Consider the following 23,369-nt stretch of genomic DNA (forward strand, 5'->3'; position numbering starts at 1 on the left):
TTCTTCTAATACCCTTGGTCTGGTATTCACATCAGTGATAGGTCCTACATCTATTGTTTTTCTTGATCTTTGCCTTAAGGTAGACTCGAACAATGAAATCCAGACAGATGTACATATAAAAGAAGTGGCATCTAACAGTTATCTTCATGCCAAGAGCAGTCACCATCAAGGCTGGCTAGGGAATATACCCTTTAGTCAATTTGGTAGACTAAAACGAAATTGCTCCACGGATCTGGATTTCATTGTACAATCTAATATTATGAAGGCCAAATTGATTGAAAAAGGATATGACAATATTCTTGTAGGGGAATCTTTTGTGCGAGCAGCAAATCTTGACCGGAAAACGCTGCTTCAAGCAACGAATGATAAATATCTTAAGAAAACTCTGTCAAAATCTTCCTTTAAGGAATGTTTATAATTTTCCACCAAATTCAGCCAGTCACACAAGTCCGTCCGTTCGATCATGAATAGGCACTGGGACATTTTGAGAAAAGATCCAATCTTGGGAACACATTTGGATGAGGCTCCATCCATTATATTTAGAGGAGCGGAATGTCATAAAACCATCTTGGCTCCTACTAAATTACGATCTTTACCCAATACTGGGTTCACAAAACCATCAGGAAACTTTAGATGCAATAGAGGGAGATGTCTCACTTGTACTTTTTTGACAACACAAAAGAAATTTACATCTTTTTCTAATGGCGAGACATTTGTGGTTAAAGGCTTTATTAATTACCAAACCACTTTTGTAATATACCTTATTCATTGTGCTTGCGGCCTACAGTACTGCTGCGGCGCATCTTATTCTAACACATCGCCGGTTTTTCCATAGCTTTTTCCTGGAATGCGACGCACTTCACCGGGAGCATGCCGCATTCATTTTGCGTTCTCAGCCACGGGTCATGCGCGGGTCATGCGCGGTTGATGCGTTTATTGAGAATGGTTTGGATTTAATAGGTTGCAATTCTTCGCGTGTCCGCCAGATGGCAGATATGCATGAATTGTAATGCGCATGCGCTTCAGTAATGTGTCGACTTGCAGGTGTTTCATTTAAAAAAGATACCACAGTGTGCTATTGTAAATTGGCCTTGAGACTGAAGGAAGAGGTTGCAAAAATGTATCAATTTAGGCTTTTCATATAAAATAAAGACAAAGACCAGTTTCTGTTACAGTATTCTCCAGAGAGCCGTCGCCATGAGTGTTCAAGTGCAGCCCGTTTTCCAAAAACCCGACAGAAATTACGCGTATTTGATATGGGCCGCGATTAATGCAACAGATGATAAATTTGAACAACTGTTGCCATCTTATCAGTATTTTAGCGAAAACTATGACTTTTACAAATTTTCGCCAGCTCCTCATACGTTGAAGCATGCAATAAGGAAAAGGTTATGTAGCAATCCCTATTTTATCGTATTGAGCCACAATTTGTTGGAGGGTATTGGTGTGTATCACCGGCTTTTTCCTGTATCTATGATCATGCAGACGGCAAAAGGCGAAAGGTCGTGTTAAAACCAACTAAGAAACGATAGTCGCTGCCAAGCAATGCACCAGCACCGGCTTCCAATAACGGTCCCACCGTCAGTGTCAACCCTTGCTGTCTATCCAGCAAGCCTGAGCCGGATTTCGCGTGCAGTTTCGATCAAGTATTTACATTCCTGCTAATCATAATCATTGACAACTACCCCCTCCCGCACCCACAGTACACCAATGAATGATAATGAATAACAAAACAACATGAATCAGTTAATGTTTTTTTTAACTCTCAATTCTCACAATGCTGTGCAAATCAGATTTACATTTCAAATTCGAGAAGGGATTTTCCAAAGCGTTACAGTAAACAAAGCCTCAAAGGGTTGGGGGGGGTGGGGTGAGTCATGTGCAGTAATCAGCTAGGTCCCATCTCAAAAAGGATTACACGCAGGCGCATTGAGGCTTTGTAGCTCAGCTATGGACGGATTAAGAACACAATGTCAAGATTCAGAAAATTAACGACTGTGGAGGGGGGTTGGGTGACTCATGCGCAGTAAGCAGCAAGCTCCCATCTCAAATCAAAGAGGATTAGAGTACACGCAGGTGCAGTGAGGCGATTGACGCTCGGCTAGGGACGGATTAAAAACACAATGACTACCTTCAGAAAATTAATGACTCTGTGGAGGTGTCTGTCGATAAGAGTTTGTGTGTGTGGGGGAGGGATGAAGGATTAGTTGTGCAGCAGTTCAAAGAAATTACATAGAGTACAGTACAGTAATTTGAAAAGGCAGTTCATCATAATACTGTAATTTGATTCCTACACCCCCAAATACAGTACATAAAAAGCACACAAATCAACCATGTGCAGGCAAACGCACAGATTGAATATCGTAATATCAAGATTGTTTTTGCAGGCTTGTGGATAAAATAACAGTTAAAAAATCATAATTAAAAAAAAAATTTGGGGGGCACTCAAGCAAGCAGTGGTGGGTGAAGTTACAGGCGCATGAGCAGGAATCAACTAGCTCCCATCCGAAAGAGGATTACACACAGGCGCATAGAGAGGTGATGCTCTGTGCAAATCAAATTCGAGAAGGGATTTTCCAAAGCGTTGCCGTAAACAAAGCCTCAAACTTCCCATCTCAAAGAGAATTACATGCAGGCGCCGTGAGGCTTTGTAGCTCGGCTATGGACGGATTAACAACACAATGTCAAGATTCAGAAAATTAACGACTCTGTGGAGGGGGGTTGGGTGAGTCATGCGCAGTAAGCAGTTTGCTCCCATCTCAAAAAGGATTACACGCAGGTGCAGTGAGGCTTTGTAGCTCGGCTATGGACGGATTAAGAACACAATGACAAGATTCAGAAAATTAACGACTCCATGGAATTTCAAATCCTTGAGCTAGCCTTGTGTGTGTTCGTGGGGGAGGGGGCTACAGGGTACAGCTGCATGAAGTTCAAAGATAAAGACATACTTTCATTTCAAAAGACAGTTCATCATAATAATACACTCCCAAATACAGTACGTAAAAAGCACACAAATCAACCATGTGCAGTCAAACGCACAGGGTCGCAGTCAAAAGCTACAGCACAGATTCAATATCGTAATACAGTAAGATGGTTTTTGCAGGCTTGTGGAGAAAATAAAAATAAAAAAATTACAAAAAAAAATTTTTTGAATTTTTTTTTTTGGTCGCTTGCTCAAGCAAGCAAGCAAGCAGTGGTGGGTGAAGTAACAGGCGCATGCGTAGTAATCACCTGCTGTCAAGCAGGAATATGATTGAAACCAGACACACGTTCAAAGGAATGGTGTGGGAGAGATGTACTGCATTGTAGAGAAGATAAGAAGTTGAAATACCCTGCAGTGCAGTTAATTATCCTTAGCGAGGGGAGAGTGCTGTATATGCCGAAATGTGACACTGTTGCAGTACTGTACACGCCTATGCATTTCAACAATTTTCAAATTAGACATACTGTACAGCAGCACAGCAAATGCATGTATACTTAAATATGCAAATTTACCATTACTGCGCGCGCACACACAGACTGTGTTCTGACGTAGGTTGAACTGCGAAGGTATTAGACTTCCAAGACAACAGCTCGCAAACGCCCCCCTGAGTTTTTACACGGCATTGCAGTATTGCAGACGGCGAGAATAAAATGCTAAAATCCCGAGCGCTAAAATAACGCAGTTCACTCCGGGCGAAACAAACAGAAAACCGCACCTAACTGGGATAATCTGATAGCCGATTTAGACTCAGGTCGGCCACCACTGTATGTAGGCCGCATAACACGTCCCCTCTGCACTAGATTTTTAGAGCATAGGAGAAATATCTTGAACGGTATGACTAACCATAGTTTGTCAAGACATTGTCTCCTTTGCCACAATAAATCTACTGATGGTATGAGAGTCATGGGTCTGGAACATATTCCCTCATCTGTTGTAGCGGGAGATAGGGTCAAATTGCTCTCTCTTAGGGAAACCTACTGGATTTTCAGGCTTAATAGCCTGACACCCAGAGATTTGAACGTACCATTGTCTAGTTTCCGAGTTCTCCTTCCTAGTCTGCCTGCCCACTCTTTGCTTCCCCCTTCCCCAGTCCTTTTTTTCCCTCCCCCATTCCATATTGTTTAGATCATCAGACTCATTTTTATGTAGTTTTGAGTTATTTATGTGTATGTCCACATTTTTATATATCTTTGTTTACTTTATTGTTTATATATGAATACTTTTATCCACGCATGTGATGATTATATATGCACTACATGTGTGTATACACGTTTTACATAAATGTACACATTTTTATTTTATTTTATTTACCTTCCTCAATTTTTGATTCTGTTTGCCTTGTCTATGCTTAATGTTGTTATATACATATATATTTCAATTTTTCCAGATTCACAATTTTTATTATAATTTATATAAAAATATATTTTTATTTTATTATTTTTTGATATTTAGTATTTATATTTTATTAATATAAGGATTTGAATTAAATACATATATATATATATATATATATATATATATATATATATATATTTCATAGTTATTTTATATTTATTTATTTGTGATTATTGGTATGTAATATTTAATATCTTTTTTCTTAATTTGACTTACCTTATTATATATGTTTTATATTGCAGCCCTATTCCAATCACCTTAGATTTTTTGTGTTATATATTGGCCCTATCCTAGGTTCATTGACGGTCATTTTTGGTATGTACAGTATTTATCTTTAAGAGACATCATATTTGTCTTCCTGCTAATTAACCTATCAGGTTTAAGTCAACCCTATAAAAGGTTCACCACTATCCCCTAGAATTCACCCTTGAAGAAGTCGGCGCAACAGCTGACGAAACAGCGTAGGTTAGCGTCATCAATGCCCGACAGCTGACTGTGAGAGGAGTGCCTAATCGCATGTGAGGAGTGAGAGCAACTATTTCAGTTATATTGGCAGAACAAAGTGGAAGGCTGCATTTGTCTGTCTGTCTGTCTGTCTGAGTCTGACATCAAGCAGAGATACGAGTGAATATTCAATTTGAATGAATACAGCTGTCTTGTGTGAGGGGGTAATCCAGGAAGTGGAACAGCGTCTCCAGTGTTACCCGGATCAGCATCACATGTTCATCACCAGCGTGATTTCGTTGGTGTGCTGACGGAGGGATGTGGAGACCCCTGTGGTCATCGCGGTTACATCTTTTGGTGAGACCATTCCTTAATCCCTTGCCTATGCTATTTGTTTACCCCCATCTCCATCTATAGAGGTCAATATCAGCCTTTTTCCACATTTGCATCCGCAATCTATCATCTGACGGGTCAATTACTTCTCCCCATTTGTTGCTCCAGTCATTTGCTACCTATCGAATGACAATTCCTCCCACATCTCACTGCCTCCTACATTTGTGCTATTGGACATTTTTTGGTCACATTTCTCTTCTTTTTTATTTTCAAGAGTACTCTTGTTTTTTATTGTCATATATTGTGTTTATTGTGTCTATTGGCATCATTGTGTTTGTCTTAATCTGTTCAGTCACCTAGCCTTCCTTGCTTAATTAATACATTTTCCTGTTTTTTATTGCTATACAGGATTGCGCCTTTTTCCCTTCATTATATATATATATATATATATATATATATATATATATATATATATATATATATATATATATATATATATATATATATATATTCTAGAAAAATAAACTATATATATTTTTAAATTAGTATTTATATATGTCTATATTATATATATATATATATATATATATATATTTTTTTTTTTTTTTTACATATATAATATGAAATATAAATTTATGCATACTGTATATAGGAAATATAAAATAAAACATTATACCTAATTGTTTATTATAACAACACTTCCTCTATAGCCTATTAACAACTCCTTCCATGTTGTTACAGGTTTCTTCGGGCCCACGCTCAATAGTTTTATCCATGTTCTCATGTACTCTTACTACGGTCTGTCCGTTTTTCCATCCATGCACAAATATCTCTGGTGGAAGAAATACCTCACTCAGGCACAACTGGTAAGGTCACTATATATATATACTGTATATATCTGTATCTCTTTTTGTTTAATGAGGGTTTTGTTGCAAGGCTTGGGCTAGAAAAATAAAAGAAGGGGGAGGGGAGAAAAGGAGGATGGGGGGGGGGGGAAGGAGAAGGGGGGGAAAGGAGAAGGGTAAACAACATAACCATCAACATCAGGACTTCCAAATCCACTACTGCAAACACATGAGCAAGGGGTGATTTCTTATAAACTGGGCAAGTATACAGTCTTTCTATCCTAACCTCCTACTCATTGCCACAACTTATACACCCAACCGAGACATTTGAGACATTAAGGACACAAGCCTTTTCTGTTGATCCACGGTTCCCAGATCTTTTGGAAGGATTTTGAGTTATGTTTTAGAAATCAACAGAAACACAATATGAGAATGCAGGAAAGTATACTCAAAAATAATCTACTTAATTGCACATCACAAACATGTAAAATATAACTTTTAATAAAGATATCATCTTACAACATATATCACTGTGTGTCAGTATAACAGTAATTCAAAAGTAAATAGTAGTGAGGCACACTAACCAGACAAATCCCTCAAAGAATACATCCAAAACCAAGCATATTTGCCATTGGTAACCAATGAGGGAGATGTACACAAAAATAACTTATTGATGGTTCATCTTCTACCATCAATACGGGAATCAATGCGACTAGGAAAATCTAAACATGTGGCAAAATAGATAGTGCAAACATGCAGCTAAGGTAATAAAATATATAGCCACCATAGATCTTGTTTGTTTATTAGAGGAATATAGTTGCCAGTCCCTCCCAATTAAAGGGACTGACTGAACAATATTAATACTCAAGGAGCAGGCAGAGACCATAAGCTGATGTTAATGTGTGGATGAATGTAAACACACATACCTGTAGGATGAATAACAGGAAAAATCCCTCAGTAGGAGGAGATAGCCCTGTGGTCAGGTATAGATACAATGTGGGTACTCCCCAATGTAAACAGAGTAACATCTAGCAGAGTGAAACAACCGGATAGTAAAGCCACATAGTAGCAGCTAAAATGGAAACACTGTGGATTCAATGTGTCCCTGAAATCACAGCTGATTGAAAAACTTAGGCTGGCATACTACAGAGAGTCAGTGGGATGGTGTAATGAACAGGTACTACGGACAGTGCTAATGTGAACAGAAGCATGTAGTAGAAGTAGATGATACCGCACTTAGAGTGACCAAATGAATACCTAGATATCCCTCTAATAGGTCCCGTTGAATGAACAGCTTAGCCGCACCATAGCGGGATCCGATGGCCATTACGTGCCCGACGCATGTTTCCCTCCAGCTACAGAGCTTGTAAACTGCCACTGATGAAGCTCCATAGCTGGAGGGAAATGCATGTCCTGCAGGCTCTCCCAGCACTCCCCCTCCCTCTGAGGACACCACGCTCAGCACTCTCCTGCCCCCCTAGGCTCTGGCAACGGAACCTTCATTTCAGAGTGTGTTTAGGTTATTGAAATAGTTGTATCCAATTTCATTTGAGTGTTATTTGTTCCCCATTTTAATATATAAAGCATCATTGTGTATTAACCTGGGCTTTCTGTTTCTTTCCATTCGCCCCTATTTTTGTGGGTTTGGGGTGCTGAGCTGTATACCATGTCTCCATAGTCGATAATTGGCATTAGTATCTGCTGTGCGATACGCTTTCTGACCAGCAGACTTAGGGAGGATTTGTTCCTGTAAAGTATACCTAGTTTGACATATGTTTTGGATGTCAGGGTATCAATGTGCATCCCGCATGTTGAGTGGGAGTCAAACCATATGCCCAGGTATTTAAAACTAGTGACAGGGGTTAGGGTGGTGTTAGCGTTGGTTCTGATCTGGAGCTCAGTCACTGGAAGCTTTAAAAATGTAGACTTGGTCCCAAACACCATTGTTACAGTATTGTCAATGTTTAAAAACAGTTTGTTTTGGGAAATCCAGTTTTCGAGTCTCAAAAAGTCAGACTGAAGTATGTGTTCAAGGTCGGAGAGGCTATGGCTGTGTGCATATAGGATTGTGTCATCTGCATACATGTGTATTGAAGCTTCCTTACAAGCTGTGGGAAGATCATTGCTGAACACTGAAAAGAGTAGGGGCCCCAGAACAGAGCCTTGCGGGACTCCACATGTGATATCCAAGGGGTTGGAGTTAGAGCCTGAGATGGACACATGTTGGGATCTACCTGATTGGTAGGACTGAAACCAGTTTAAGGCATGCTTCCCTATTCCGGAGCACTGGAGTTTTTTAAGCAGGATAGCTTGATCAACTGTATCAAAAGCCTTTGCAAAATCTAGGAATATTGCACCAGTGACTTGTCCCCGTTCCATTCCACACTGGAATTCATTGCAAACTTTTAGCAGGGTAGTTACGGTGGAGTGTTTGGGGCGAGAGCCAGATTGGAACTGACTAGGGAAATTTATCTTGGTATAGTAATTGCTTAATTGGGAGTGAACACATTTTCCATGACTTTAGCTAGTATTGGGAGAAGAGAGATTGACCTGTAGTTTGAGACCGTGTTGTTGTCCCCACTTTTGAAGATTGGGACAACTCTGGCAGTTTTCCAGGTCTTATGGATATGGCCTACAGACAGAATAGAGTTGACTATGGAAGTAATTGGTTTGGCAATGGCTGGGGCACCAAGTCTTAGGAACTTGGATTGTAGTAAGTCAGGTCCACATTGGCTGCTCAATTTTAATTTAAGAAGCGCTTGTGTAATCTCCTCTTCAGATACTGGGCCAAATTGAAAATTGTGGGCAGTATTAGGAGGGGGTGGGTCTATATGGGTACTCCCAGGATGAGATTCATGTTTGTGGTTTGGGTTGCGTTTTGCTAATAAGTTAGTAGCACACCCCACAAAGTAGTCATTGAATGCATTTGCAATGTCAGTGGGGTTTGTCTGAGTAATATCCCCCTTTGTGATATTACTTGGTCATTGATGGTGAGAAGGCTGGAATATATTGTTGATAACCTTCCAGAAGTTAGCTGGGTTTGATGTATTCTGGAGGAGATTGTCAGAGTAATATTGTGCTTTTCCATGCCTTGTGCACATGTTCTGCAGGCATCTGTAGTGATTGAGATCCTTGGTAGTGCCAGTTACTTTGTAGCTTTTCCAGAACTGGTAGAGTGCTATTAGGTCAGTTGTAACCCATGGAAGGTGGGCCCCCCGTACCCTTATTCTGCATAGTGGTGCATGGGTATCACAGAGTTTTTTGAGAACTCAGATTGGAAATAGTCTAGCGCAGAATCGGGGTCGGGAATTAAATCTATTCTGTACCAAGTGCAGTTGGTAAGGTCAGCCAGAAACAGTTGTGGGTTAAAGTTTCTAAATGATCTAGTGAGGAGAACTTTAGGGCTTGATTGGGGTGGTTTAATTTTCCTTACACAGTACACTATTGCGTGGTCACTGAAAATGTCAGGAAGGATGCTAGAGGATTGGATTCTACTGGGATTTGAGGAGAGAATCCAGTCTAGCAAGGAATGGTTGTGCTATTTCAGGTTTGTCCGTGTGGGTTGGGAAATGAGTTGCGTTAGGTTAAGTGACTTGAGTTGTAACTGGATTTTGTGGTTTTTAGGGTTGAGCCAATTGAAGTTGAAGTCCCCAAGAACTAGCAGATCACTCTTCTTATTCAGAGAGGAAATGGAGCCAAGAAACTGGGTGATATCAGTCAGGGACTGTAGACGGGCTTTAGGGGGGCGGTAGATGCCAGCAAGCAAGATGGGCTTAGAGAAGGGGAGGCAGATTCTGCCAACTAGGATTTGAAAAGAGGATGGGCTTGGGGGGGGGGGGGGCAATTTAACAGTGTAAATTGTAAGGTGTCTGCAATATATAAAAAAACACCCCTCCTCCTCTCTTTGACCTGTCTCTCCTAGAAATGGAGTATCCCTGAATGGCAATATTTACATCTGGAGTTTTAGGGGTTAACATGTTTCTGTGAGAACAATGGCTTTGGGTTTATGCATTAGGAACCATGCTCTCAGTTCATCCAATTTGGGCAGCAGGCTCTGGATATTTATGTGGGCGACAGATAGCCCTTTTTGAAAGTTGAAGGGGGTATTCTCAGGGGTATGGGACTGAGATGAAATGGGAGGGCCTGGGTTAGGTTCAATAATCACCTGCTAAAGAGCGTAATAGTACAAGTAGAAATTTGAGTAGTTTGCCAGTTGTAAATTTGTTGCGTTTGCCATTAGAGTGAGCGGTGGTTGGTGTGCTAGTTTTTAAGAGTTCTCCACCAACATTCATTAGATCGTGCAAGGCTTTTGAGTAGTCCAGGGTGTATGGTGATGCTGGGTGTGGGCCAGGAGAGAGGCGTTTGTAGTGGATAGAGGGAGTAATATTTCCATGAGGCCACGAGAAAGAACAGAGTTGAGATACTGTCCATACCTGGTTTATTATGCATGGGGTAGGTAATGCTGCATGGAGCTGTTGTGAGCCAAGTGTGTGTGTGTGTGTGTGTGTGTGTGTGTGTGTGTGTGTGTGTGTGTGTAGACTAAACAGCAGGGGTGTGACTTTTCCTTGTCAAATGTTTTGCTGCATTGCAATGCTAGGGCCTATTCAGGGTTTGCAGTGGGCTGTGTGGGTGAGGGTTGAGGCAGGGGGAGGTAGTTGTGTGCAGTCAGTATTGGGAGAGGCTGCAGTGAAGTAAGTTTTAAAGGGGTGGGGGGGTTTAAGTGTGCAGGCTGGCAAGCATGGGGTCATAGTGTGGTTAGAGTAGCTCACCGTTTGTTGCCATGTGTAGAAAAGTTTGCAGTAGATGCAGTCCCCAGTCCACCTCTAATCAAACTATAGTCTAACTATATATTCTCACTTAAAATGATCACTATAGTCCATCTATATATTCTCTCTTAAAATGATCACTATAGTCTAACTATATATTCTGTTAGATAAATAAAGCAACAGCTTCTGCTCAGCTAAATGGTTGTAGGTAATTATTGGTAGGAGGGGTGCCTACTGGGATATGAGATAATGGTAGAAAAGAGAAGGAAAGTTGAAAATGTGCCCTAGTATTCTCCAACGTCTTAGCGTGAGAATACACCGTCTGCCGACTCGAGATGACTTCAACCTCCGGAGGATTTAGCCCACTCTTATAGCGCTGATGATCTGGGAAAACAAAATGGCGGACGAGCTCGGGAGAAGACAGTAATTGAGTCAGACAACCAGTGAAGCTTTGTCAAAAACTGTTCTCTCGTTTATTAAAGGTTTACAGCCAGTTTATATAGCAATCTTGAGCATAGAAAAAACACAGATATGAGAACATACTTCCCCTTTTAATTCACAGTCTGTCTATCTCAGCAAAATGACAGTTAGACAGTTTATGGTCTGGGAAAGGGGCTCAATACCGAGTTTGGAGGCCGTTACAGGAAATGTCAGTATGTTGTGTAATGCATTCTTGTGTAAGTTATGCCCAATATGGCTGAAGACAAGTTCCTGTTTTCTACAGGGCAAAATAAGTCTGAACAAATACGGTTCAGCTAGCGATAAGTGGGTGATAGGTCAGGTCATTTTCTCAGACCTGCCTGGACAGCATAATTACGTATGGCATATAGCATGTGGTTAGTTCCTGAGACTTAAATGTTAGTACAGAATAGTTATAGAAAAATGGTTATCCAGCAATCAAAATGGAGTCCCCCCTTATATGCACATTTTCAATCCTCCCTTTTGTCATCACAAAATGACAATTAACCTCTAGGATATGGGGGTCTCGTATTGGATTTGAATGTTATCATAATCCATCAAAGGTATCTGGACTCTAGTGGCAGTAGATCCAGAGTCATGTATCATATTTGGGAAACTGTGAATGGGGGCATTAACGTCCAGTGATGCATATGTGTGGTCAATTGACTTACCAAAAGGCATAATCATTTTACATAAAGATAAGCACATGAATTTGCAGCATGAAAAAATAACAACTAATACTACGATTATGTTAGTGATTACTATCAGTCCCATAAGAAGTTTCCTTCCCAATTCTCCAATCCATGCATCTAACCCAAAAGTCCAATCAAACTGATCAACTCTCTCAGTAATGTCTGCGACAAGAGTTTTGATGTCAGCGACATGATTCTGCAATGACTTGGAGTGATCAGAGAGATTGAAACAACACATTCCCTGAAAATCTTGACATCCATGCTCATGTTTAAGCAAAAGATAATCTATTGCGGCGCGATTTTCCAAAATTGCTTTGCGTGTATCTTGTAAATCTATCATTAGTTCTTCTAGGGCCTGGGAAGTGTGATTTAACCCCTTGGCTACAGCGCATGCCAGTTTGGCGAGAGTTCTTGCTGTATACACAGCCAATCCAGGAACTCCAACAAGGGAAGCTGCTAGACTTACAATTTCAGTGGTTGACAATAAATTTACATGTGGATTGCAATCTTCAGTAAGTGAAATAGTGGATCGCTTAACTTTGGTTTGATGTAAGCCAGGTTCTACAGAAAACATCATTATCCCTAACCTGGTGAGAGCACATGGCCCCCCTGAGATGTTTCCTGGTATGTACGTGTAGGTAGTATTACCACAAGAAAACAACCATCCAACGGGAAGTTTAACAGAATAAAGATGACTTGGTGTGCTTACTGTGTGATTGCAACTCATAGTGTTATTGACGCTAGTACATTTGTCATCAGTTCGACTACACAATATTCTGGTCATGTTGGTGGATGCTGAGGGCGTCAATTTTACTTGTTTACATTTACCTATCTTTTCAGGATTACATGTCATTTGATAACATATGTCACCCTGTGTTATATTCTGGGTCGTAATTTGTGTCATGTTAAGCCATTTCTCACCAATACACTGGGGACAGTCACGACAATATTCATAAACAGAAAAATGCTGTCGTACATCATGATGTTCTGCTAAACTATCATTATTGCTTATGCTACTTTTAACAAAATCTCTACTGGTGTGGGTACTGCTATAAGACAGCTTGTGAGTATGTCAGTTGTGCTGGTCATGTCGGCTAAACAGAAATGTGACATATTCAGTACCTCAACAGCTAAATGCTTCCAAATGTTAGTCTTGACTTCCGTTAGAAATGAAGCCATGCGTTTGGAGCGTATGTAATGTTTTCCTGGCAAATTGTGAGAGTTAAACTGGACCTTTGGTACATGGGTTTCGCTTTCATCTTGTTCTTTGGAGATGAGAGAAGAGAGTTCACCTTCTCCAGAGAAAACATAACTTTCAGGTGGACTGTGGTTAGGGCAGGTAATAGTGGTACTCGTGATACTAGTGATACTGAGTCCATTAACGTAGATGTAGCAAAAAGCGCATATTATTATTGTCAATACGTTCAAGAGTAGACAAAGCGTATCAAATGAGACTAATTTGACAGTAATGCCTTTAGTAATTTACAAGGTGTATTTTGGTTCTCACACACATAAAAAAAAGGTGAAATAAAAGTGGGTTAAAGTTAAAGGAATTGTGTAGTGTCGGTCGTGAGTCCCCAAACTTAAATAAAGTGCACTATCAAGGTACAAACATATATATCATTGTGTACATTTAGTGATAAGTTGTGATATATACTGTTAATAAAGTGATTACAACCTTGCGTCCTTGTTATTGCGATGCGTGTGGTTAATCTTTTCTTGGTTTTGCTTCCTAATAAAATATATATAAAGCGAAAAGGTATATTCCCTTGTTATGAACTCAGTATCTATATCAGTAAACGGTACTTTAATTAGTACAGGGTGTATTCATTTAAACAGCTTCTAATGGTCTGCTATATGTACACATGATAGTTACATATGCCCATAGGACACTTAAACAGAATGTTTTCTTTTAGCAAGTGCTTTGTGTTCTCCTCAGATTACACTGCTCTACGTTTTAATGCACACAAAATGTCTTTGTATGCGGCAGGTTCTTAGCATCTGTGGTATCCTGTTTTCCTTAGTCACGCTTGTGACTTGGTTCCCACTTGTTGCTAATTTAGTATACATATATTTTGTGCTGCACATATATTAGGCGTGAGCACGTAGAGGAGCTGTTGGTTATGTGGGTAATTGGAACTCACAGGGTGCTACATAAAGCACTGTGTCTTTGCTGTTAAACTTCAGCCAGGTGTCCTTTCAGGAATCACATAAGGACACCTGGCTGAAGTCTAAAACTGTAGGCACTTACGTTGTGGTACCCGTAAGGCTTGTCCCTTGATTGACACATCCAAAGAATTTTCAAACTGGAACAATTCAAAAAAGTTCAGTTTTCAGAAATTCATAAACTGTAAAACAGTAGGGATTGTCTATTTAGCAACATGTACCTGTGGGGTTAAATATGTAGGCAAAACATCTAGAGCATTTAAAAGGAGAATTTTAGAACACGTAAGCACTATTAGGACTCACAATGACACTCCAATAGCCAGACATGTTAACAACATGCATGGAGGTAGCTTAACCCTTTTGTCTTTTCAGGGAATCGATCATATCACTTTGGGGATTAGGAAAGGAGATTTGGATAAGGTTCTCCTTAAATCAGAAGCTAAGTGGATATACACTTTGGGCACTATGGCCCCACATGTTCTCAATGAGGGCTACACATATACTGCATTCCTATAATGAACAGGAAGGAACATATGCAGTCCTCCATACATGCCCCAGTGTATTATTCAACATAGGATAGAACCAGGGGATATTTTCATTACCCTAAATGTCCCAAAAATAATCCCCCTCCCTCCCCCCCATACCCTATCTGTCAAGATCTGGCAACAAGTGTTTTCCTAACAAGTTTATAACCACAATAGATGCATTAATGTGAGTATACTACTGTATTTGACAACTTGGGCAACAGTCACATATCCATTAGGAATAATGAAGAAATATATGTGTAACCAGCTGTAACTCCTCTCTTTCTTTTAACCATATGAGACAGTTCATTTCATTTTTATAATTTGTCCACTAGGTGTCAGTGCAGCAAAACGGAGAATAGATCCTTACCTTTTGATCACTCCGATACACTCACCTGTTGCGTCCTCTCCAATTAGGTGTAGCCAGGGTCCCTCTGGTCCCCCTGTCTGCAGGTTTCATTCCCCCTTGCGTGTGTGCTGCTGCGGGGGCGAGCGTGTTCCCGGGGGCTCCCGGTGGCAGCTGCGGCTGGACACCGCCATGTTTAATGTGTTCGCGCATGTGCGGAGGCTTGCGCGTAAGAAGAGCAGTCGCGGTGGCCATGTTGAGGTTGGCGCGGGAGTTCGTGCCTGTGCAGTGCAATGCACAGAGGTTGGCAAGCATAGAGGTGGCCATTACATGTGTGCAAGAGCTCTTGGAAGTTGCGCATGCTCAGTTAAGAGTAGCGGCGGCCATTACAGCTTCATACATGCGCAGTAAAGATCGCGCACGCGGTCCCCATAGGAAAGAGCTGTGCCAAGGACTACAATTCCCAGCAGCCTCTGGGGACTGCACTTTCACCCTGGTCACAGGCAGCCAGACAGCCAATAGAGATGGCAGATTCTCATGCTGCAGAGTTGCAACAATGTTGTGTGCAGACAGGGTTTTTGTCAGTTGGATCCAGGAAGAGATTGGGGAAGGTAGTGTACACAGAGCAGGGCTCTGCTGTACTAGGCCAGAGAAACCCCAGGCCCACGTAGGCCCCACTCCCCACTAGGATAGTGGGTAAGTTCATAGGGAAGGCCCCTTAGGTAGGGACCCTGCCCTCATCTGAGTATTGTCAGTGACACAGCTGCAGTGCTGTGGGCTCTGACAAGAAGAGACAGTGTGGCTTGCAGTGCAGCCACAGCAGTTAGTTTGGCAGTTTCAGGGAAGGCCCCTTTCAGTGCAAGGGGGGGTTGCTTAATATAGTACCCAGTTCTATGTGATATCACCGGTGCTAGTTGCACTCAGTGATCGCGGCCTGCGTCTGGGCTCAGACAGGCTCTACAGCAAGAGACTTTCCAAAGGTGGATCACTCCATGTGGGAGCCACCCACCGCCAGGCAGAGTTGCCGGACGTCACAGAGGAGATCGCAGAGCGGCGGATCCTTTGTGAAGAATCTGCAGCCTCAGGTGCTGGAGCACTGGGCAGGTACAGTCAGCCATCAAGTGCACCAACCTTACCAACAGTCACTCACTTGGGGTATTGTGGGACATTTGGGGCTATTGATATAACGTGTTGGGTACAGAGCCCTACGTGGTGACCGGGTAGTTGTGCCTATTAGTGTTATAGAGGGACACTGTCAATGTCATATTGTTGAAGTATGTTGTGTTATTTGCCATATAGTAAACCCTTTTAGCCATAACCTTTGGTGTGGGCTGGTTACTTTATGGGGGTTCCTATGTGAGGGCCACTCTACACTCCTAGAAGCTCACATAGGTGGAGGCGCTGACAAGAAATGTTCCAGAGGATTCACCCCAGGCTCTCACTAGCGGAGGCTCAGACCTCCTGTGAGCCTGACAGGTATACTGCACCACACCTGGTAACATATAGATTCCCCCTCACATACACACTATATGCGATTGGGTGGGGGAATACCGGTTACATAGGGTTACCATGGAAACCCAAGGACATAAAACCGGGAAACCTGGTGAGTCACGCCAACCCCCGATGAAGTTCCGGTAGTGAACGAAACGCGCGTCAGGTGATGACGTCATAGTCATCTCCTTTCAAGCGAGACTGCAACAAAGGTTGCGAGTCTAATCTGCCTAAGAAACAATTCTATGTATCTATATAGCAAGTGTAACTAAGATGTGGACCGTGAAGGAATCCACTAGCAGTTAGGTTTCTGCATACACTCCCTTTGGAACTAAGGAGACAAGCAGAGGGTATTAGGAACAGCAAGGACACAGTGCTTTATGTAGCACCCAGTGAGTTCCAATTACCCACATAACCAACAGCTCCTCTATGTGCTCACACCTAATATATGCAGCACAAAATATATGTACTGTATACTAAATTAGCAACAAGTGGGAACCAAGTCACAAGCGTGACTAAGGAAAACAGGATACCACAGATGCTAAGAACCTGCAGCATACAAAGACATTTTGTGTGCATTAAAACGTAGAGCAGTGTAACCTGAGGAGAACACAAAGCACTTGCTAAAAGAAAATATTCTGTTTAAGTGTCCTATGGGCACATGTAACTATCATGTGTACATATAGCAGACTATTAGAAGCCGTTTAAATGAATACACCCTGTACTACAGTAGCTGCCGCCTTTATTCTCCTGCGGCCGCCACCGCATTGTGCGGTCAGACGCGGCTGATTTGTTTTTTTTTCGGACGCGTGCTGCGCGTCACTGGTGTGCCGGTCACACGTGCCAGGGTTCCGCCGGCATCCCGAAGATGGATGGAGGTTGAAGGGAGAAGCGGAAGCAGAAGGCAGGTTGAAGGCAGAAAGCAGAGGCAGAGCAGCCAGGGGGTCGGACCGGAGGAGGGGAAGATGCGGGGAAGATGCGGCTGGCGCGCGGCCAAGTTCAGCGCGCCACGGGTAAATGTAAGAATAAAGCTGGCCGCAGCAGTAATTAAAGTACAGTTTACTGATATAGATACTGAGTTCATAACAAGGGAATATACCTTTTCGCTTTATATATATTTTATTAGGAAGCAAAACCAAGAAAAGATTAACCACACGCATCGCAATCACAAGGACGCAAGGTTGTAATCACTTTATTAACAATATAAATCACAACTTATCACTAAATGTACACAATGATATATATGTTTGTACCTTGATAGTGCACTTTATTTATTTAAGTTTGGGGACTCACGACCGACACTACACAATTCCTTTAACTTTAACACACTTTTATTTCACCTTTTTTATGCGTGTGACAACCAAAATACACCTTGTAAATTACTAAAGGCATTACTGTCAAATTGGTCTTATTTATATATAGGACTAATTTGATACGCTTATTTGAATATAGGTTTTAAGATATAAAATTGTGCAAATCAAATAAAATACACATCAGTGGAGGTGAAGTTTCACCTCTTTTAGAAAAAATAAGGCTCTGTTTAAGAGGTTGAGTGCAAGCATTATAGGGATTACTTTTTCTCTTTTCTAACTATATATTCTCACTTAAAAGTATCACTTTAAATGCATCACTCTAAAATGCCAATGCAATCCCTGCCAATGCAGGGGGGGGTGTTGGTTTTATACATCTAAAGCAGTCACATGGACCCCCCCCCCCCCCACCCCCTCACCAATAAATCAGCTTGTTCCAGTTGGTCAATTAGCAGCACACAGTTAAGAGGGGGGGGGGGAACAAAAAAACACCTTTTGATATTCAAACATACCAAAAGATCAATAATAATAAAGGCCGGTGGGTAATTCTTTTAAAACAGGACTTGCAGAACAGGGACATACCAAAAGTTCAATAATAAAGGTCGGTGGGTAATTCTTTTAAAACAGGACTTGCAGATCAGGGACATACCAAAAGTTCAATAATAAAGGTCGGTGGGTAATTTTTCAGTGTTATTATCCAAATATTTTTAAATATTAATATACTGCTAAATAATGTATATAATAGACATATTACAGGAGAAGAGCCAGGCACCAGCACAGGGAGTGAACTAAACACACAGACAATACATTGTGTATAAATGTTTGACCTATAGTACTACAGCAGCAGCTGCAGCGGACCTAGCTAACCCGCAGCTAAACCCAGCCTACAATACTGTACAATGGCTTAAATTACAGATTGCCCTATTTATATACTCCCATAATAAATCAGTTTGCAGATGCAGATTCAGATTCCAAATCCGTTGGGCGACTTTTCAGTGATATTAAAAAAAAAAATGTAGTCCAGTCATCCATCTCTAATCACATTCATATCCTGATTGATTACGTAGTCATATTAGTCACTCATTTTGACCGCACCCACTGATTAATATGAAGTATGCCAGTAGTTAACTCCTTGTTCACTCTCTCAAAACTGTTTTTTAATGTTCTAAAATAACTGGTCTGTATTTGCACCTTGTCTCCATCCCTGCCTGGTCCAACCTAAATATACTACCCATCCCGACCTTAAGTCACTGGTCCCCATCTCTATACCATCTTTATCTTGTTTGTTTTATTCCAATGTTGTACTGAAATAAATGAGGAGAGGGGCCCACTACAGAATGCTAAAATAATTGTTTGAATGGCATCTGGTTACTAAGCATTACATTTACTATCACTACAGTACTTCCTCTTACCAATATGATCAGAGGACCAGTAGCATATAATGGGTTAGAAACAATAGCAGCATAGATATACAGGTGCGCCGACGAGTATTCTAAAACTTGCCTTGGAAAATCTGGGGCTATCACCAACAAGACAAGGTACATGCTGGGTACATGCTGGGTACATGCTGCAACATTTCAGTGACATTTCTGCAGACAGACTAATGGCCCATCGGATTAACACAGCAGGGGTCCCTGGCAGTCCCATTCAGTTTGAATGGGACTGCCAGGGACCCTCGCTGTTAATCCAATGGGCCATTAGTCTGTCTGCAGAAATGACACTGAAATGTTGCAGCATGTACCCAGCATGTACCTGGGTCTTGTTGGTGATTTCCCCAGATTTGTTTTAGAATACTTGTTGGCACTACAGTAGGTAAGATATTACATTGTGTGTGCTCAGTTAACCCGCTCCTATTCCCATCTCTGCCCATACTTTTTATGTTAACCGATTCATTCCTCTTTCTAGATCCAGTTCCTACTCACCATTACACACACTCTTAGTGCAGCTGTTAAGCCGTGCGGGTTTCCATTTGGCTGCCTGATGTTCCAGTCCTCCTACATGTCTACGTTGGTGATCCTATTTGTAAACTTCTATTTAAAGGTAAGTAGATGGATAGAGAAGGAGCAACTGCTAAATCTGGTTACGATATACATCAATGTTGCTACATTTTAAACTTTTATAAGTGACAAAGAGTCCTGCAAAGCAATATAGTGCTCTAAAGCAGGGGAGCGTAACTTTTACTTCTGTGCCCCCCTATCTGATCTGCTCTGGAGCTCGTGCCCCCCTCCTACCTTCCAGCTGCGTCAAATTACGCTCCGGGTTCACGTGACACGCAGCGTCTTTTGACGCCCGTGGCGTTATTTGATGCAGTGTTGCATTGGAGATGCGTCACAGAGTCTGAATCCTGGTAAGTTTTATTGTTGCAGAGGCCTCACGCGATCCCCCGGCATTTAATTTAAATGCCTTGGGGAAGAGCGCGGGGCCTCTGCAACTGCCAGCGCCCCCCAGAAAAATCTACCGCCCCCCCCCATTTGCGCACCCCTGCCCTAAAGGAACTAAATAACAAATACTGATATAAAGAAGACTGTTCTGTGTTGCATAGCTTGTATTTTGTGTTCTTTATGTGTCTAGTTATGTCTGTTCAACAAAAGCTGAAAATCTTAAAATTCTCTATCCCCTTTCCCACTCCTTAATACATTCAGGGATCAATGTACGCAACTCTCCAGGCGGCAACACTGGGGCAAACAGGAGCAAAAAAACTGCACCATCTTTATCAAAGAAAAAATAAATCTTTCAGGAATAGCACATCTGTGAGCACGTGACTTGTGTATGTGATGGTCAATACTTCCAGCTATCCCGCCGAGTCATTTACCTTCTGGCAGGGCCCTCAAAACGAGCAATATCTCCCCAAAAACCATCACATTACAACCTCAATACGCTGCCACCACCTAGAATAATTTCAGGTCGTGTCTGCAGAGTCCTGAGTGCCTAATAATTAGGAAAAAACATTAACACAAAAACAAAATGTTACACAATGTGTCCTAAAATGCAATTAATCCCTTCTAAAGGGATCTCAAACAGAGAACTTGTTAAATTTTCAATTTAATATATGAAAAAGTGGTACAATACTTGGTTGCAGAAAAAGAGCGTTGCAAAAAACATACAATACAGTAATGCAGACAGTTTCAAAACATAACAGATCTTTCAAAGAGGCCGGTTTTTATCCTAACTTTGCCTAGGTCACAAAGGTGAGCCCCACATTTTGTGGGTATCCTTTTCCCCGCCCCCCCTCCTCCTTATCCATCACCTGCGACATTTATGATTGGAAATTTCGTTTTTAAACTAAAAATAGCTGAAGTATAAAAATAACCTATAATTTCTCTTTCTGTAACCCCTAGGATAATGTGCAAGTAACAGAGAAATCTACTGTGTAGCTCCAGGAAGGGCTCTGAACATAGAACCAATGCAGTATAATAAAGGAAATAAAGCGGAGCGTATGGAGTTAATATATAGCTCAATAATGGAGGATATACAACAGGTTAGCAGGAGTGTGTCCACAGTATAAAGCGGTAACTAGACAACCTAGAAAATGGCCAGTGTGGAGCAACAATGTACTCACGATAAGCACTGTATCCCTGCGTCCTCCTGGCTTCAGGTGCACCAGCGTGGCGACGCCCTCCCTCCGTGGCGTCTCTCTGATCCGGAAGTCACAGTAGCAAGGTAGAGGATGTGAAAGTCTGCCGCTCCTTAAAGGTACAGTGACTTACCAATGGGTAAAGATAAAAAAAACTTTTATTCAGGCTACATAAAAGGGATACAATCCATGGACACGACAAAAAGAACCTCCTCCCACACGCATCGAACAGCTAATGTTATTTCTCAAGGAGTATAAAAGTTTTGTATCTTTGCCCATTGGTGAGTCACTGTACCTTTGAGTGGCAGACTTTCAGATCCTCTACCTTGCTCCTAGGATAATGTGACCCACATCGTTGAGTTTTGCTGGAGGCATAGTCTTGTCAGGGCTACTCGTAATTTTGAGGGTCAAACAAATATCTGACATTTACACCATCAATATTGTGGCATCTTTGGTATTAATTTTACCAGCTGAATTTACTCGTCACAACTATTTTCTCTCTATTTTTGGTTGTAAACTATACCCCAAATATATAATATTTGGTAGATCTGTGGGGAAAATAATAGTGACCCTACTATGACCCTTTTGTCACCTTCTCTGCTACTCAAAATGGTGGATTTCGGGGATTTATGGCCCCTTTCGATGATGACACCCAAGGCTTCTGGTACAGTAGTTCTGGGTACTGTCACGAGACAATGTGAAAACACCACAAGATGGCGATCTATACCCAAGTATTACGTGCAAAACAATACAGTGATAATAAACAGTACAGTGATAGTAAAGTGCATACAGTGAAGGTGATATTTAGAGTGATATTAAAGTAAATCACGTGATACGGTGGAATAAGTGGAATAGGTAAGGTATCACTCAAACCCTTAGAAAGGACTGTTTCACGGTCCAGGTAGAAGATAACGCTGAAAAACCAGGGGAGCGATGATATACCTTTAAAAGAAAAACACTACATAGTGCAATAATGTATGTGCAATATAGTGAATAAGCAGAAGGCTCCCAAATGGCAACTCACAAGATAGTAGACAAAAAGGAGCAGATATCCAACTGTGGCAAAAGTTGATTCCAGACTGGAGCAGGTAGGAGGACATCAGATCCCAAAGGAGAGAGACACATACCATAGTGTAGATGGCAACATAAAATATTTATTACAAGAATAAAAATGGAGGCTTACAATATCCAGGAGACAAAACAGCAGGGTAAGTAAGATGAAGATGGTAATAACCGAGTCGTAACCTCAGAATCACAGCACACCAACGCCGCTGCAGATCTCCGTTCTGTGTCCACGCCGGGACCGATACGTCACTTCCTGTCTCTCGTCCTGCTGGAAACTGGCGTCATGGGATCTCCCAGTGCTGCCTCTCCCTCTCGATCTGAACTATAGGCCACGCTCTCACGTTTCGCAGTTCTGGATGACAGCTTCGTCAGGAGTGGCTGTTGCCTACTAGATGGGTCTTTATATATCCACTATTCTACCAATAAACTCCTACCATAGGTTGATTGATAGAGTTATCCCTACCCAATGGGCGTCACTATATATGCACACTAACAGGGAAAATACATGCTATCATTTTTTACAGAATAACAAATCATATATATATATATATATATATATATATACACACACATATATATATACACACATACACATACTATATATATATATATATATATATATATATATATATATATATATATATACATATACACACACACACACATTTTATATATATATATATATATATATATATATATATATATATAAATTTATATATATATATATATATATATATATATATATATATATATATATATATATATATATATATATATATATATATATATATATATATATATATATATATAATCCTTTATACAATCGTGGTTAAACATTAATAAAAATATAAAAAGATCCTCCTTCACATACATCAGGAAAGAATCATATGATATAAAATATATGTATCTCACAGCTCTCACTATCCCTAGACAGAAGAATTATATTTAATATACATTAGACGTCGGTTGATGAATC

At 41.1% G+C, this 23,369-nt stretch overlaps 1 protein-coding gene across 1 annotated transcript in view; it reads left to right on the top strand.

Annotated features, from left to right (window-relative positions):
* Positions 1-23,369, top strand: part of ELOVL2 (ELOVL fatty acid elongase 2) — a 220,326-nt gene that overhangs the window by 189,949 nt on the left and 7,008 nt on the right. Inside the window, exons 6-7 of the mRNA XM_075585712.1 lie at positions 5,897-6,021; positions 19,660-19,794. Coding sequence (XP_075441827.1) covers positions 5,897-6,021; positions 19,660-19,794 — 260 coding nt within the window. The remainder of the gene's footprint in view (positions 1-5,896; positions 6,022-19,659; positions 19,795-23,369) is intronic.

Source organism: Ascaphus truei, chromosome 2 (assembly GCF_040206685.1).
Source record: "Ascaphus truei isolate aAscTru1 chromosome 2, aAscTru1.hap1, whole genome shotgun sequence".
Classification (NCBI taxonomy): Eukaryota; Metazoa; Chordata; class Amphibia; order Anura; family Ascaphidae; genus Ascaphus; species Ascaphus truei.